This window comes from Thermothelomyces thermophilus, chromosome 1 (assembly GCF_000226095.1).
Source record: "Thermothelomyces thermophilus ATCC 42464 chromosome 1, complete sequence".
NCBI classification, from domain to species: domain Eukaryota; kingdom Fungi; phylum Ascomycota; class Sordariomycetes; order Sordariales; family Chaetomiaceae; genus Thermothelomyces; species Thermothelomyces thermophilus.
Genome location: NC_016472.1, coordinates 9,386,618 through 9,403,257, shown reverse-complemented (window position 1 = coordinate 9,403,257; position 16,640 = coordinate 9,386,618). Strand labels below are relative to the sequence as shown.

The following is a 16,640-nucleotide window of genomic DNA, read 5'->3' as shown; positions in this document are numbered from 1 at the left end:
AGGGGGAGTCAGAGAAAAAAGGAAGAAAGGGATGGGAGGGGGCCAGGCAGTTGTACAATATACCACCGCCGGAGTGATGCATACCTCGGCGAAGACTGCGGACTGCATATTCGAGTGCAGGTTACGCCCTGCACGATAGGTCATGATGAACTCGCCCTCAACCAAACTCGCCCCAGACAAGAAACCTATTCGACACACAGAGACTCCCAAAAACGCCAATCCGATGCCCAGCTATATCTCGGGTATTCCCCCAAAACGCGGCCCAAACTCCCGAGAACAGAGGAAAGAGAAGTTGTATACGCAGTCCACCGCCCAACCCGTCGATGCCCTCTTCCAGTTTCCTATGACCCAAGACGGGTTTGTTCGGTTATAGACACTGCCAAAAGTAGTTGGCATAGAAGAACCTCGAGAACTTCCTATCGATGTTGACAACGTGCACATCTCCCTTGCGGTCGTTCCTGACCACGACGCGGTTGAACTCGCCGTCCTTGCTGTCCCGTTCGATCTCGATGCCCAAGCTGCGGTAGACCTTGAGCCTCAGGAGCACCTCGTCCTCGAGCAGGCCGCCGGCGCCGGCGGCGTCGCCGCCGTCGACGCCCTGCAGCTCGAGCTCCTGCAGGCGGGCGTTGAGCTCGGCCAGCTGGGCCTGCAGCCGCTCCGTCTCCATCTCGAGGTCGGAGGCGGCCTTGGCGATGCGGAACTTTTGCGTGTCGAGGCGGGCGATCTCGGAGGCGTGCTGCGCCGACGAGTGCAACGCCGTCAGCTCGGCGTGCTGCGAGGCCAGCGTGTTGAGGTTGCGCGCGAGCCGCCGCAGCGACGCCTCGGCCTCGCGCAGGCGCAGCTCGCGCGCCTGTTGCAGCGTCGAGAGGGACTCGGACACGCGCGACACGGCCGCCTTGTCCGGCGCAATGTTGAAGTTGGAGATGGTGTGCCGTATGAGCTGTGAAACGTAAAATGGCGGCGTTAGCTTGCTTCGGTCTGCGATGTGTGCAGGGAGGGGAGAGGGGAAGGGAGAGGGAGAGGGAGAGGGAGTGGGGAGTCGCGAACTGTGGAGGGGTCTTCTTCGAGAAGCATCTTGACGATGAATTGATTTAAATTATTTTTCTTTTCAGTGTCCTATACGGTAGAAAAACCTCGGGTCGAGTTCGGAGGTAGTTATGATGGAGACGATCCTTGGATGGCTTTCGTAACTTTAGTTTACTGATAGAAAGCTTGCACAGGGATGAAACTGAATCGTAACTTCGACCTGGAATCGAGTTCGCGGATTGTTTGGAATGCCTTGGCGCCAAGCCCATCTCCAGGACGACAGGGCTGAAGAACCCCTCTATCTTATCGCCTCGGTTACCTAGTGGATGGTGGACTGATGGTCGGCCTACTGATGGGCTGGGCCGTCGGCGTCATCGGTGGGTCACACGAGTCGGAGAGGGCCCGAGCTCCTGCCTCCAAAAGACCATCGCCTTCCGCTCTGTTGTCTGTGGAGAGAGTTGTTTCCATAAGCCACAGGTCTCCTCGTCAAGAAGGTTCGAGAGAACAGAAATACTCCAGTAAATCAGGTCATCTCCGCCACCGGCTTCGTAATGTCGCAACTTCCATGTAAGAGCTCTAACTCGAGGATCTAAACGCTGCAGAACTTAGCAGAGCTAATCCATGATGCTGCTTCCAGACGCAATCGACGCCGAGACGTAAGTGCCGTGGTCTACACGTAAAAGCGATCTGACACCGACTTGACGAATTTCACAGGCCGCTGGCCCCGGCGGAACTGGCGGTACTGCGCCAGCAGTATGAGAGCGAAGGCGACATGGTTGGCGTCCAGACAAAGTTCAACTACGCATGGGTACGCCTTTTCTCCCCTTCCCCGGACACGGCAACGTCAGCTCACGGCGCGCGTTCAGGGGCTAGTGAAATCCAACGCCCGCCATGAGCAGCATCTCGGCGTGATGCTGCTCGCTGAGATCTTCCGGACATCACTCGAGCGACGCCGCGAATGCCTCTACTACCTCGCCCTGGGTAATTACAAGCTCGGCAACTACGCGGAAGCGAGAAAATACAACGACCTGCTGCTCGACAAGGAGCCTGGAAATCTGCAGGCGGCCAACCTGCGGTCGCTGATCGATGACAAGGTGGCCAGGGAGGGACTGATGGGCGTCGCCATCGTGAGCGGCGTGGCAGTCGTGGCTGGCATCGTGGGCGGCGTGCTGCTACGGAACCTGGGGCGGAAGAGGTGAAGCCTGTTCCCCCGCCAGATTAGTCGGTGAGATGTACACATGGAACGGTGAAGCAGCGCATCCTCACGGTTTTGAACGGGGCGGGCACTGTATTTGTACAGGTACAAGGCGGCATGATGGCTTTCTTTGGCGTGGAATTGTTCCTTGAATTGCGGGGAATGCGGCACGAGCACGATACCAACTCATGCGACAGATCAACATATAATGAGAAATTACCTACTCATGGGACTGGATCCGGGAATGTCGGGTACAAGTGATGTCGTGGCACGTCTCTCAGACCAGTTCACCCCGCTCTCTGCCTAAAAGCACCGCACTTGGATAAAGTGAAACTGTCTGGCCTGAGGCTGCCCTGAAAATGAGGCTGGCTCTTAACTCGTAATGGGCCCCTAAGGTGAGGGGCGGTAAGGACGGGAGCCTGAGTTGGGCGTTCTTGGCTACTACCTGACGTGCCTTACCTAGTACACTACTGTGTAGTGTAGCGTATGTAGCGTATGCACGGATCACACTCCAGTTTCCTCGTTCTTCTAGGCTGGATAGTTGGGCAGGGTAATGGTCAGTCGTGCACAAGGAAACGCGGGTGCGGGTACCGGGTATGATGAGGCGAACGATGAATGATGAAGCGGGTACTCAAAGACATAGCAAAAAGAAGAGATAAAGGTAAGGCGGCGGTGGTGGCTTGATTCGGTTGGCGGACAGCTTGGGTTTCCACTGGGCGAACCCCTGGATGCAACCAGGTACATATGTACAATACATACATACATACATACATACATAGTACATACATACTGTACTCTGCGGCCAAGTTCCAGAATGATCAGTTGGCCGAGTTGGCCACACTTCCCTTCAAGCTCCAAACACCCGATGACAGATCACGCGAGATCGTCATAGCATTGCACCCGCCATACAACAACTGACAATCTGTCAGTACACTACGCTTCCTAAATTCTGGTTGATGCAGACGGCACCAGTCGCGGACGCAGCGGTACGGAGTACGGGTTCATCACACAGCACTCCGTTTTTTCCAGGGTCTAGCGGCCCACTGCGAGATCCTGTCCTTGGACCGGACTTGCATCATCAGATAAGTTACAACTTTCCCCCCAGCAACCATCGTCCGCAACGCCGGAAACCAGAAAATCCAACCCCACTTTGCACCCAAACTACGAAGCAAACAACCGGGAATTCGCAAAACGGTCGCAACAGCGCATTCGATCGTCTCAAAAGCAGCAGCTGCGACCGACGAACTGCCCGCCCTCAGGGCTTCTTCCTTTCAGCGCAGCGCGAGTGGGGCAGAGCGGCCAGCTCGGTGCATCGGGCCTCATTTTCGACGGCCCTCCTTCAACTTCTCTCTCCGGAGAGCAACCATCCAGATACCTCACTGAAACTGCACCCGACGACGACCGAGCCATAACCGCGCGTTTGTCACCCTGGCGTCTCCAGGACGACTAGCTCTCGCCGTCGTTACCGGCGTCATTGGCGCCATCGCCGCTTTCCAGCAAAGCAACCAACTTCCGCGCCAACGACCCGGCATGGCGTCCTCTGCTAGGAATGCCCGCGGCGCTGCCGCCGGGAGGGAGTTGGTGTTTTGCCACGCATGCCAAAACGAGTGGTATCGCGACCCAGGCGAACCTCTGGAATGTCCACGCTGCCAGAGCTCCTTCACCGAAATCGTGAGTGGCTATCTCCTCGTCCTCTATCCTCTCTCGGCTCTTCTTGCTCAGGCTAACATATCCGGGCTAGGTTGAGCCGTCCAACGATCCTCGGGAGGATGTAGCGGGACCGACCCTTGCAGAGTTCCTTAGGGGTTCCAACACTTATCACCGCCATCCAGCCGCTTCCGACTCGGACCCCGACGAAGGCGATATAGAGGAACATCTGCATACCGGACCGGGCTTTGGTTTTGGCGGCTCCCGGGCACAAAGCAGCGGGGAGCGGCGCCGCGAGGCTGATATTAATGCTACTTTCCAGCGCTTCGCCGAGATGCTCATGAACGATCTTGGAGCTGGAAGGGTCATCCGCGGGGGTCCGTTGGGCGGCGGCGGCCTGTTCCTCACAGAGGAGAATCTTCCTAGGCCAGGGACCAGGATCCAGCAAACCACCGTCAGGAATGGCCCATTTGGCTCGCACACGAGCGTCACGATCACCAGCGGGTCCATCGGTGGCAGCCCTGAGATCCGCGGCAGCCCTGAAGGGTCGCCGCTTCACCCGGTCACGTACGTCATGCCTCGGAGAGATCATCACATCCACCTCCACCCCGGCGGGCCGCGGATTCGCGCGATTGCCGTCGTCAACAGCGGTGCAACTAACCCTGCTGAGCTGCATAGATTGTTCGATCAGCTCTTTGGCAACCCGTGGGGGACTGGGGGACCCGATGAATTTGCCCGGCGTGAGCGTGGCTCTCCAAACGCTGCTGGCTTTCCCCTGCTGGGCGGCCTCCAGGAGCTCCTGAACTCGCTCTACAACCCGGCCAACGCGGTGCACGGCGACGCGGTCTTCACCCAAGAGGCGCTCGACCGCATCATCACGCAGCTCATGGAGGCGTCGCCCCAGACCAACGCCGCCCCTCCAGCGTCCGAGTCGGCCATCCAGAGGCTGGAAAAGAAGAAGGTGGACGATGAGATGCTCGGCCCGGAGGGTAAGGCCGAGTGCACGATCTGCATCGACGAGATCAAGAAGGGCGACGAGGTAACGGTGCTGCCGTGTAAGCACTGGTATCATGGCGACTGCGTAGTGCTCTGGCTCAAGGAGCACAACACGTGCCCCATCTGCCGGATGCCGATCGAGAATAGGGAAGGCGGAAACAATAATAACAACAATAACAACTCGGGCAACAACACTAGACGGCCCTCGGATCAGCCGTCGCAGCACTCCGAAGACCGGCAGTCCTCTTCCACGCCCCTGGGGTCCTTGTTCGGCAACCCGCTCGCGCCTCGACCCCGTCCGGAGCGAGAGCGCGACCGGCAACGGCCTTACCGCAGCATGCAAGAGAACATGGAGCGGCTCAACGCCATCCGCAACCTGGCCGGCGCAGGGCCGCGGTCCAGCTCCCAGAGGCGGAGCTCCCACTCCCCACCCGGGGCGTTTCCCACCTCGGACGCCGAGTATGCTTCCAGGGCACGGGTCAGGAGCCCGTCTGGTTCGAGAGACAGAGCCAGGAACAGAGACGGCGAAAGAGATGGGGACACGGAGAGGCACAGTTCGCTGTGGGATGACTGGATCGGCTACGGGAGCGGCAGCTTTGGCGAGAGCAGTCGGCGTCACTCGCCGCAGTCACAGCAGAACCAGGATCAGAGCGGCGGGCAGCGCGGGGCCTTTGCTTGGTTTCGGGAACAGTTTGGGAGGAGGGGTTGATGGTGGCCCCCACGTAGTGAACGAGATTACGCGGATTTCCAGAGGCTGTCGAGATTCGTTCGCTCCTCTACCATCCTCCGCCGCTTTGAGAGAGGCTGGTCTAGTGTCGCGGGCACATGGCGCGAATCCCGGCCCGGAGGTACGATGATGACCTCGAACTGACCCGCGTGCGGGGGGTGCCGATCACGAGGTTGACGATGGCCATGACTTGGATGAATTCTTCGCTCTGGTCGGAACCAGTGGGGCTTCCTTCGTTCTTTATTGGGTGGGCAATTATGGGGCATATAACACAGCAGGCCGGTTTTTATTTCCTCTCTTCCTTCTTTCCTTGTTCTCTTCTTTTTCTTTGCGGTTTGGGACGCAGGGGATTGTTGGAGTTCTGTGAAAGATAAGTCAAGGAAGGTGGCAGATGCCTCGCGTGGTTAAGACGGTTAGACCTTGGCCGGTTCACTATTCGCTGTTCGCGGCTCTGTGGTGCTCGAGAGAAAGCAGCTCTGGAAATTGGGGTGTTGAGCCCATCCGTCTTGATCAATGACCCATTGACAGTTCGCTCGGGCGGCTGGGCTGACTTCCGCAGAATCTACACCGGACGATGAGAACTTGGGGTTCGATGAAGCCTAGATACTGACGGACAAGATGGTCTTACATACGGCGACTTGGTCTGAATGCATACAAACAAGGATTATTTTATCACCTGCGACAACGTACCTTGAAGATCTCGACGCGTCATGGAGGAGTCGATTGTCCAAGGGGCCAGATTGGCAAAACAGTATCTCTAATTCGTATTCCATAGTGTACTAACTCAGTACGGACTACACCCGTAAGTTGATCGGAATCTGAGGAGTTCGAGGATCGGGATTCGTCAGCTCTTCGACCTGAGCGCACGCTGATTGGCTGATTTCAACAATTTGCCTTGCTGTCCTGTCCGAATGAGGCAGGATTGCGCAGCTCCTGGTCATGGTCACTTATCGACTACACGAATAATGAACATGCCCCCCCCCCCCGGTGTAGAGGCCACAAGTTTGCACCTGTCCACGCCTACTAAGCTCATGTTCCGGGTGCTTCGGTGCTTAGGTGTGTGATCTGCGGTACTTCCTTCAAAGCGGACAGAGAGCCTCCGCTTTCGAGATCCCTCGTCCTGAACTCTTCATCCTCTTTTTTCTCTCTCCCGACTTCATCATTCCCCATTCTCCATTCTGAGGGTTGCGAATTCCCTGATGAGAGCTGGTTCACCTTTTGTGAACTCGGACTCAAAAAACAAGTGCGGCTAGCCGCGCTGCTGCCACCGAGACCGAGCCGCTTGCTCCCTTTCGCCCCACTAACACGCTCAACCACACTGTAGGTGTACAGTAAAGGTGGTGGTGGCGGCGGTAGTGATAGTAGCGGGGTGGGTGCCGGTCGCCGCGTTTTATACTAGTACGGTCGAGGCAATCAGGAGCTCGATTGGGCGTCTCGTCTCCTTCGTTTGCTCCCGTCGCTGCCTAAACACGCGCGAAGCTTCCCCTAACGCATCGCAGCTTCCCCTAACGCATCGCAGCTTCCCCTAACGGCGATGCGTTGCGCCCCCGCCGCCCCTCCCACGGGGCTGCTGCTCTTCTCCCTGCTGCTGACCGGGCCGGCTCCCACACGCGCCCTGCCACAGCCCCTTCCAGAAGGTATGTGGATTCGTCGATGATGGCCCGGGGGGGGAGTCCAGTGCACATTGCACATCCCCCAAGACCGCCACCCCTCCAAAGCCCGGCTGACGTTGCACATACATACAGCTACCGAGGGAGCCGCGATCTCTGGTCTTGTTTCGACAACACCTGCCGCGCAAGAACCGGGGGTAGCAGTTCCCGGGCAGAGCGTGCTAATCTCGGGCGGCGGTGGTGGTGGTGGTGAGGAGGACTTGTCGTCCCCTCGCGGCAGAGAGTCCGACAGCTTCGACCTCGAGGTCGAGCTCGAGCTCGCCGAGCTGCGGGCTCTCCGTGTCCGCCTCTCCCGGCTCGCCGACGAGGTCGACGCCAGGGCGCAGCGGCTCGGCCGGGTCGCCGGACTGGAGGCGGCGGAGGCGGCGGCGGCGGCGCCCGCTGCCGCTCCCGCCCCCGCCCTGGTAGATTGCGACGGGCCGGCCTGCGTCGCTCGAACCGTCCTCCGCAAGGCCGGGTACGCCGTCAGCGCGGTGAGGCTCGGCGACGGCGACGGCGACGACGACGACGACAACAACGACCCCGAACCGCGTGGGCGGCCGGAGACCGTGGGCCCGGACGGGGGTGGGGGTGGGAGTGGCCGGGGCGAGGGGACGGGGACGGAACCGCCTACCCTGCTCCGTTGGCCGCTGGGCCTGCTGCTCGTGGTCATCATGGGTTGCGTCGCGGCCGCGGGCTGTCTTCGAAACCGTGCCGTTACAAGGCGACGGCGACGGGCCCCGCCCTCGCTGCCTTTCCACGAGCCTGAGGTTCCCTATCAGCCACCGAGGCGGTTTCAAGGCAGCCCGCCCACCTGGTGGCGGCCGCAGCGGGTGCCGGAGAGGCAGATCACGTCGGCGGACGAGCAGCGGCCGGTGGAGAAGGGGGGAGGGCCTTGGCACTGTTGCTTGGATGATTGGGAGGAAGAAGACGACCTGGGAAAGGAGAAGGGAGGGGATGAGAAAAGGCGCTGTTTGGACGAGGGAAGTGACAGGTATATGGATGAGCCCTCGGTGACTGAAGTTGCGGAGCATAATAGCGGCGCGGTCGTGGAGGAGGTGGACTACGAGTTGGAAGAGGAGGAGGAGGAAGAGCTACTAACTCTCGGGGAAGAGATCGCCTTGTTTAGGTCTGCGTTGGAGTTGGTTGAGGGCATGGTCGCTGCTCAGGAGGAAAGATTGCGCCGGGTTTGATCTGACCTCGACCGGCAAAAATTGTATCTGGAATTCACTGCTTGGGCTGAGCCGGGCCGGACTGAGTTACGTGGGTTGAACTGGCCTACGTCGTCGCCAAGGATGCTGCGCTGGTGCTCGCGAACGGCAGGCTTCAACCTTCGGCGAGGCATAGAGGATCTCGGTATCCCCTGCCCGCTTCGAATTCGATTACCCTACCATCTGGCGCTGAGGATGGGTATGAAGAGGATGGATATGAAGCAGGTGCTGTTTGAATAGGATTGCATGGACCTTCATCAACATCCGACGGGAACGTAAAAAAGTCGACAGCGCGAGGCCCCTCCCGATCCTTTTTGCATTGTTGGGTGCCAAATGGAGGGGACGTAAGGTATGTATGTATGTATGTACGGATTACATACCTAAAGAATCCCAGTTGAAGGGTCGGGCACCCGATGATCTTCCTCTTTCACCAGCTCCCGTCATTCTTGAAAATGAGCATATGAGAATGATTCGGCGCAAGCAATGGGTGGGAGCAACAAAAGATTCATGTTACGGGCGAAGATAACGTATTGTACAACGCACTGCTGGACACTTCCAATCGCGGTGCGTCTCTTCAACTCGACCCCGAAGAGGCGACGAACATGCGTTGAAGAGTGATTGGCTGCTGAGCGCGTGAAACAATGGCAAATTGGCACCCAAAGCCTGGCCGTCGGCTTTGTTCCAGGCCCTACGGAGCGGTACCTGGGGTTGCCTCATTTAGTGGGCGGACCCTTCTGGGCCAATCCCTTGGTGGCTCCCAGGTTTCGTAGCGGGCAGCTTGCAGCGCGTCAAGAACTGCAGGACAACTCCGAGTCGCTCGGTTCTTCTCCGCCGGCGATCCATCGCGTTGGTCCCATTCCCCCAATCTCCCGTCGCCGTCGCTCGCTCGCTCAAATCCTCCCCCAAGCGCGACCCCCGGCTTTGACTCTGCCGAACTCGGCAGTTCTCGTGGCGCCTTTGCTAAAAAGAAAAGCCCCGGGCAACGCCTCTTTTGCTTCAAAATCGCATGGACCCAATTTTTGCCCGCACCAACCCTGACCGTGCCCCGCGATCGAGCAACGAGACAAGCGCTCTGGGAGACGAACAAACAACCTAAAAAGTGGAGGGCTAATATTAGCTGGGCGAACCTGCCGTCTGCCGTCCCGTCTGCCGCCCTCCAAGGATCGACTTGTCGACGCCATGGCCGACGACCCGCACAACACGAACGACATCTCGGAACATACCGAGCCCGCTGCCGCCGCAAAGGAGGACGCCGAGACGACCGCCGCGCGGCGAGAACTTAAGCAGACGACCATCTCAGAGAAGCGGGGGCGGGATGCCGTGCAGTTGTCACAGGATGACAAGAGCGCTTCGGAGGACGATGCGCCCCGAGCTAAGACGCGGCGGATCACGCCACCGGCCGACCCGCGCCCGGGCAACGACGATGCGCTGAAGGAACAGATCTCGTCTCCCAAGAAGAAGCGCGCCCGCGATGAGCTCGACGAGAACAAGGACGCGGCCCCGCTCGGGGAAACGTCCGACAAGGCTGCCGCGAACACAGCAACGGTCCAGGACCGGACCGACCGGTCTGAGCCAGAGAAGAAGCGACCACGAGACCGCCAAGCGAGCGCGTCTGCTGTGCAGGGCGGAAAGGAGGAAGTGGTAAGTAGTTCGCCTTGCTCCGACGCCCCGTCACGCTTCTTGCCCGGTAACACAATAGACACAGGAGCCCCTCTCCGCCAGCACGTCGCCGAGATCGAGCATGGAGCAGACAGAAGGAAGGGATTCGGCAACCGCCACGGCCAAGCCCGATCAACCCAAGCAAACATCTGCCGCGGCCTTCGCCAACTCGGGCTTCGCCAAACTCGCAGCCTCGTCGACCTCTCCGTTCGGGAGCCTTGGTGGTTCCGGGAAGCCCAGCCTGTTCAGCTCGTCGTCCGGGTCTTCTTCCCTCGGCGGCTCCCAGCCGGCCGCCCCCTCATCACCGCCGAAACTCGGCTTCGGCGGAGCCTCCACGTCGTCCCCGTTCGCGGGGCTCAACGGGCAGGCCGGCGGGTCGGTATTCAAGTCGAGCCCCTTCGCGAGCGCCTTCGGCGGCAGTGCCCTGTCCGGGCCGCGCCTCAACTTCGGCAAGCCCGGCGAGACCCTTAAGAGCGACAAGCCGGCCAAGCCGTTCGGCGCGCCGGACAGCGATGCCGAGGAAGGTTCCGGAGAAGAGAGCAACGAAGACGAGGACACCAAGGGTGACGCCTCGTCCGACGACGAGGGCAAGGAGGACGACAAGGACAGAGAGGATAGCAAGGGCGCTGACGATAAGAAGAAGTTCAGGCTGCAAAAGGGTGAGCACGCCTTGCCTTCCTCCCTCCGTTGCCTTGTATCTAGTGTATGTTTTTGAGCCCACCGTGCTGACTAGGTCCCGCCGCAGTCGTCGTCGACGATGGCGAAGGCTCCGAAGCGACCCTCTTCTCGGTGCGGGCCAAGATGTACGTCATGGAGAAGGGCGTCGGGTGGAAAGAGCGGGGCGCGGGCATGCTCAAGGTCAACGTGCCCAAGTCCACCGTCGAGCTGGACGCCAACGGCGCGCCCGACCCTTCGTCCTTCGACGCGTCCGTCCTGGCGGATGAGCAAGGCGGCGGCAAGCCCAAACACGTGCGCCTCATCATGCGGCAGGACCACACCTTGCGCGTCATCCTCAACACCGTCGTCCTGCCGGCCATGAAGTTCCAGGTCACCAACAGGCTCAAGGCGTCGACCGTGCTCTTTACGGCGTTCGAAGACGGCCAGGCCAGGCAGGTGCAGATGAAGGTGCGCTGAGCCAAGAATTTCTTTCTTTCTTTCTTTTCTCTTCTTTTATCCGGAATTACTTTTCCAACGCATTTCGCTGCGGGAGAAATTCTCCATGCTAACGGTCTGTATTAGATGAGCGAGGCCAATGCCACAGCATTCTCGCAGCTTGTGGAGATGTTGAAGAAACGGCTTGCTGACGTTTAGGATGAGCCCTGGTGGCCTGCTTCGGCATCGACACGCTTCCACATCTGATTACAACAGCCTATAGCTCCTCTCCTATTCGTGTTTTTTTTTTTTTCCTTTTGCAGGCTACTATCTCCCGAATCGCTCACCGTTTTTTGGGGAGGGTGTCGCGGCGGTTTTACCATGCATTCCTGGTAGAATGAGGGTTGTTTATCTGGCATCGGGTTCGTCCTCTTCTGCCGTCCGTCGGGTTTGGCAAGAGGGAGGCGGGTTCTTTACAAAAAGAAAAAGTCCTGGCAAAAGGACTTAACTTTTTTCCAACCCCGTCTAGAGGCGTGGGTTTGATGGGCGGCACCTGTCAGTTTCTGTATAGACTACAAGCAAACAACCTTGGGACGGGGTCAAGGTCCTCCTCCCCTCATACCCACATTGCCTATCTTGCCTTGATTCTTCCCGGAAGGGTTTGCGGACGGGAAAGCGCCGGTTGCAGACAGCGAAGTGTGTTGTTGGAGGGAGTGGGGAGCAACATGGCAAAGCAAGGGCTGTATGTAGTAGTGTCTGGGTGTCTGGAATGGAGAAACCAACTACCTATCTAACTTGGCCACTTAATTCTCGAGGTTCGCGGCCCTAGCCTTTGCGATGAGCAGCACGTAGGAAACCCACTGTTCTCCCAATGGGGGGGAAGGTGGCCCCTATTGCAGTCCTGCGCGGTTACCCTACTAATAGGGTACCAAGGAAAGAAAGTCAAAGCCCGGGTCCCAGCGGGGCAGCCCAGTAATTTAAGGGCACCACGTGCTCTCCCGCCACTCTCGCGAACCACTTAACACGCTTGCGCGTATGTACTGTGTGTACTGTATGTGCAAACATACCTCGCGCTTACTATCGTTAAAAGGCATCCCTCGATTCCAATTTGTCATCATGAAAGCTTGTCAGTTTGACAATTGACCTATCGAGGGCAATACCATGCCGAATGAAAGCGCCGGTCATCCGGCAGCGACCCTAGGGAAGCGCAAGCGAGGAACTCGGGTCAGCAGTGAAATCGCAACGCCATCAGCGGCGCCAGAACAAGAAGCATCGCCGGCCGCAGGAATTACCGTAAATACCCCATCCGCCTCTGACGATGTTGTTGAAGACATCAAAGAACGAGAACGCGACGAGACCCCCGCGGGTCAGCCGAAAACCTCCAACAAGAGAAAGAGAAACCCCAAGCCTGGCCCGAAACCGAAATCCCGGTCTGGACGACAACAATCGGCGCAGCCAGCGGTCCCCTCGCCCGACTGGCCGCCGTACCTGACGCACCTGGAAAGGACGCACCGCGCCCTGAACCTGGTCTCGACCTTCTTCTCGGCACGGCGGCACGTCGCCCCGGCCTTTGATACTCTGCGCCCGGCCGTCGAGGCGCACACCAAGTGCCCGCTGGCCGTTGAGGACGTCGCGGCCATCGTCGCGCTTCGCTCCGCTGCCGCCGCCGCCGCCGCCTCCTCCGCCTCCTCCGCCCAGCCAGGAGGGGAACCGCGCAACAAGCTGTTGGCTCTGCATCAAGGAAGCGCCGAAGAGCCGGGGAACGGCCTCTCTTCGTCATCATCGTCGTCGTCGTCGTCGTCGTCGTCCTCTACCTCCATCGGGATCCGGTTCGAGTACGTGGACGAAGTGGAGCTCGCCATCTCCATGGGCAACGCCGCTGCCGAGTCGGAGCGCGAGACGGAGTATCTCATTCCGGACGGGAGGCCGCCAGGGGAGAAGAAGGAGGTGCTGGTGATTGAGTTTCTGGATGGGGAGCTCAAGGCTGCTGGAAAAGGCGGCGGCGGTGGCAGGGTCAGGGACCGAGAAGACCGGATAAAGATGCCCGTGTTTGGGCAGGCGCAGATGAAGCGGTTGATCGAGCGGCGCAACGCCAAGTTTGTGCAGGCCGCGAACGAGTTCGTGGAGGCCTGTCTCGCAGAGGGACTGGACCCGGAAATGGTGTTGAAAGATGTCAGGGAGAGATACATCCCGAGGATGACGGAGGCTGCCGAGCAGGTCCAGGAAAGGCTTCCCAGCACGCCGCCCCCGAGCATACCCCGCGAGAGGAAGAGCATACCCGAGATCGTGCAGGAGCTCAAGGACAGCCCCTGGTACACCGGGCAGATCGTGCCGGACGGGCACAGGGTGTTTGAGGCGCAGGAGGCGGTCTACGGGGAGCTTAATTTCCTGCTGAGCCAGGATCTGGTCAACGCCCTGTACAACGCCAAGGGCATCACCCAGTTCTATGCCCACCAGGCAGAGGCGATCAACGCGCTGCATGACGGCCACAACGTGGTCGTGGCGACGCCGACGAGCTCGGGCAAGTCGCTGATCTACCAGCTTCCGGTGCTACATGCCCTGGAACGAGACCGAGACACGCGCGCCATGTACATCTTTCCGACCAAGGCGCTAGCCCAGGATCAGAGACGGAGCCTGCTGGAGATGATGAGTTTCATGCCCGGGCTGGAGGAGGTGTTGGTCGAGACATTTGATGGGGACACGCCCATGAGCGAGAGGAACACGATACGCGATGAGGCGCGGATCATCTTCACGAACCCCGACATGCTGCACATCACGATCTTACCGAACGAGGAGAAATGGCGGACCTTCTTAAAGAATCTCAAGTATGTCGTAGGTAGGTTCTCACGAGGCGCCCCCCCCTCCCTTCGTTGACATGGGAGGTCCCGGGCCCCTGCTGACCGACCGGGGCAGTTGACGAGCTGCACTACTACAACGGCCTGATGGGATCGCACGTCGCATTCGTCATGCGACGGCTTCGCCGGACGTGTGCCGCGCTCGGGAACAGACGCGTCAAGTTCATCTCATGCTCGGCAACAGTGGCGAACCCGGAACAGCACTTCAAGACGATCTTTGGCATCGATGACGTGCGGCTCATCGACTTCGACGGCTCTCCGTCAGGTAAGCACGTCGATCGATCGATCGTTCTCCGAGAAGGACAATGGCCATGCTGACAGTCATCATCGGTGAAAAAAAAAGGGCGCAAAGAGTTCATCTGCTGGAACACCCCGTACAAAGACCCTGGCGACCCCGCGAGCGGACGCGGAAACGCGATGCTCGAGTGCTCTCGCCTGTTTTGTCAGCTGATCCTGCGCGGCGTCAGGGTTATTGCCTTCTGCAGGGTCCGCGAGCAGTGCGAAAAACTGGTCGGCGCCGTCAAGCAGGAACTCGCGGCGCTCGGGCGCAGCGAGGTGGTGGCACGGGTCATGGGCTACCGGGGCGGGTACACGGCCCAAGACCGCCGGCAGATAGAGAGCGAGATGTTCGAGGGGAAGCTCCTCGGCATCGTGGCCACCACCGCGCTGGAGCTCGGCGTCGACATCGGCACCCTGGACTGCGTCATCACCTGGGGCTTCCCCTATACCATCGCCAACCTCCGGCAACAGAGCGGGAGGGCCGGCCGGAGAAACAAGGACTCGCTCTCCATCCTCGTGGGAGATGGCTGCGCAACGGACCAGTACTACATGCAGAACCCCGACGAGCTCTTCACCAAGCCCCATTGCGAGCTGCAGGTCGACCTAGACAACATGCTCGTCAAGGAAGGTCACGTCCAGTGCGCCGCATACGAGATGCCCATCAAGCCGGCCGAGGATGCCGTATATTTCGGCAGCGACCTCCCGCGGCTCTGCGCCGAGCGGCTCATCCAAGACGAGGCCGGCTTCTACCACTGCCACCCGCGCTTCCGGCCTCTCCCCTCCAGGTTCGTCTCCATCCGCGACACGGAGGAGGACCACTTCGCCATCGTCGACATCACCAACAACCGCAACGTGGTGCTGGAGGAGCTCGAAGCCTCGCGCGCGACCTTCACCATCTACGACGGCGCCATCTTCCTGCACCAAGGCGACACGTACCTCGTCCGCGACTTCAACCCGGACAAGCAGCTGGCGCGCGTGGAGCGCGTCAAGGTCGACTGGCTGACCTCGCAGCGCGACTATACCGATGTGGACCCGGTCGAGACGGAGGCGGTCAAGCGCATCACCAACTCGCGCTGGCGCGCCTACTACGGCACCATCCGCATCAAGCAGGTCGTCTTTGGCTACTTCAAGGTCGACGCGCGCCGCAACCGCATCCTGGACGCGGTGCAGGTCGACAACCCGCCCGTGATCCGCCACAGCAAGGGCATGTGGCTCGACGTCCCCAAGCGCGCTCTCGACATCCTGGTGGCCCGGCGGCTCAACGTGGCCGGGGCGATCCACGCGGCCCAGCACGCCGTCATGAGCCTCGTCCCGACCTTTGTCATCAGCATGCCGGGCGACGTGGGCACCGAGTGCAAGAGCGGGCTCAAGGAGTTTGCCAAGCGCGAGACGCAGCGCAAGCGGCCGGCCCGGCTCACCTTCTACGACGCCAAGGGGGGCGCGGGGGGCTCGGGCATCAACACCAAGGCGTTCGAGTTCGTCGACCTGCTGCTGCGGCAGGCGCTCGGCCGCGTGACGGCGTGCGCGTGCGCCGCCGGCTGCGTCGAGTGCTGCGCGTCCGAGATGTGCAGGGAGATGAACGAGGTCATGAGCAAGGCCGGGTGCGAGGTGGTCCTCAAGGCGCTGCTGGACGAGGAGATCGACGTCGACGCGCTGCCGATGGGGCCCGAGGAGGGCAGACCGGCGGGCATCGAGACGGTCGTCTTGGCCCCCGCCGTGCCGACGAGGCACGGACAGGGGTTGGAGCCCGACGATGGAGTGGATCCGGGCCGGAAGAGTCTGTGTGCGTCATGATGGATGGGCACGGTCGCGGGTTTGTTTGCTCGACCTTGCTTCAATCCTCCGGCCACATTGGTCGCTAATACCGTGCTATACACTACACTACTGTGTATGTACGGATTATAATGCCATCACCCTGCCCTGACGCAACGACGACCGGACTTGTCGGATCGGCCCGTTCTGTTCTGCCGAAAGCCAAGCTTTGCCCGGCCCATGCCATTGGCCGACGCAAGTACATAGTACATAACTATACGTCCGTACATACATACGGATTACACACTAGCGATCGGCCCCTGGACCCTGATCTGCCGCTTTGGCTCCAGCGCGAAACAGCCAAGAAAGACAGGGGTTGTGTGCCAAACCAACTTACTAGTACACAGTACACAGTAGTGTACATACATATAAAACCTTAAAATCGCTGCGCCGCTGAACTGACGCCGATGCCTAGCCTGTTGGGAGTCCGTCAGTGTTTCGCGGCAGCGGCTCTGCATCATCGGCCCGGGCCAACGTCCAGTCGACCCTTTG

At 59.8% G+C, this 16,640-nt stretch overlaps 6 protein-coding genes across 6 annotated transcripts; 5 read left to right on the top strand and 1 right to left on the bottom strand.

Moving 5' to 3' along the window:
• Positions 1-16: 16 nt before the first annotated feature.
• Positions 17-1,271, bottom strand: MYCTH_2299301 (uncharacterized protein). Its single transcript, XM_003660646.1, has 2 exons — positions 1,048-1,271; positions 17-940 (listed from the first exon to the last, which is right to left on the bottom strand). Exons 1-2 carry the CDS (start codon positions 1,072-1,074, stop codon positions 368-370), a joined length of 600 nt encoding a protein of 199 aa, XP_003660694.1. The 5' UTR covers positions 1,075-1,271; the 3' UTR covers positions 17-367.
• A 140-nt stretch (positions 1,272-1,411) lies between these two features.
• Positions 1,412-2,603, top strand: MYCTH_2299299 (uncharacterized protein). Its single transcript, XM_003660645.1, has 4 exons — positions 1,412-1,593; positions 1,664-1,682; positions 1,741-1,834; positions 1,893-2,603. Exons 1-4 carry the CDS (start codon positions 1,578-1,580, stop codon positions 2,223-2,225), a joined length of 462 nt encoding a protein of 153 aa, XP_003660693.1. The 5' UTR covers positions 1,412-1,577; the 3' UTR covers positions 2,226-2,603.
• An 842-nt stretch (positions 2,604-3,445) lies between these two features.
• MYCTH_2299297 (uncharacterized protein) lies at positions 3,446-5,586 on the top strand. Its single transcript, XM_003660644.1, has 3 exons — positions 3,446-3,892; positions 3,963-4,435; positions 4,547-5,586. Exons 1-3 carry the CDS (start codon positions 3,752-3,754, stop codon positions 5,571-5,573), a joined length of 1,641 nt encoding a protein of 546 aa, XP_003660692.1. The 5' UTR covers positions 3,446-3,751; the 3' UTR covers positions 5,574-5,586.
• A 993-nt stretch (positions 5,587-6,579) lies between these two features.
• Positions 6,580-8,620, top strand: MYCTH_2299295 (uncharacterized protein). The gene is made up of 2 exons (XM_003660643.1): positions 6,580-7,228; positions 7,337-8,620. The coding sequence occupies exons 1-2, from the start codon at positions 7,126-7,128 to the stop codon at positions 8,431-8,433; spliced, it is 1,200 nt and encodes a 399-aa protein (XP_003660691.1). The 5' UTR covers positions 6,580-7,125; the 3' UTR covers positions 8,434-8,620.
• Positions 8,621-9,503: 883 nt separating this feature from the next.
• MYCTH_2299291 (uncharacterized protein) lies at positions 9,504-11,583 on the top strand. The gene is made up of 4 exons (XM_003660642.1): positions 9,504-10,092; positions 10,157-10,769; positions 10,856-11,235; positions 11,350-11,583. Exons 1-4 carry the CDS (start codon positions 9,631-9,633, stop codon positions 11,419-11,421), a joined length of 1,527 nt encoding a protein of 508 aa, XP_003660690.1. The 5' UTR covers positions 9,504-9,630; the 3' UTR covers positions 11,422-11,583.
• A 1,485-nt stretch (positions 11,584-13,068) lies between these two features.
• Positions 13,069-16,130, top strand: MYCTH_89534 (uncharacterized protein; the record flags this gene model as incomplete). The annotated part of the gene is made up of 3 exons (XM_003660641.1): positions 13,069-14,038; positions 14,116-14,322; positions 14,401-16,130. The coding sequence occupies 3 exons, from the start codon at positions 13,069-13,071 to the stop codon at positions 16,128-16,130; spliced, it is 2,907 nt and encodes a 968-aa protein (XP_003660689.1).
• Between the last annotated feature and the right edge of the window lie 510 nt (positions 16,131-16,640).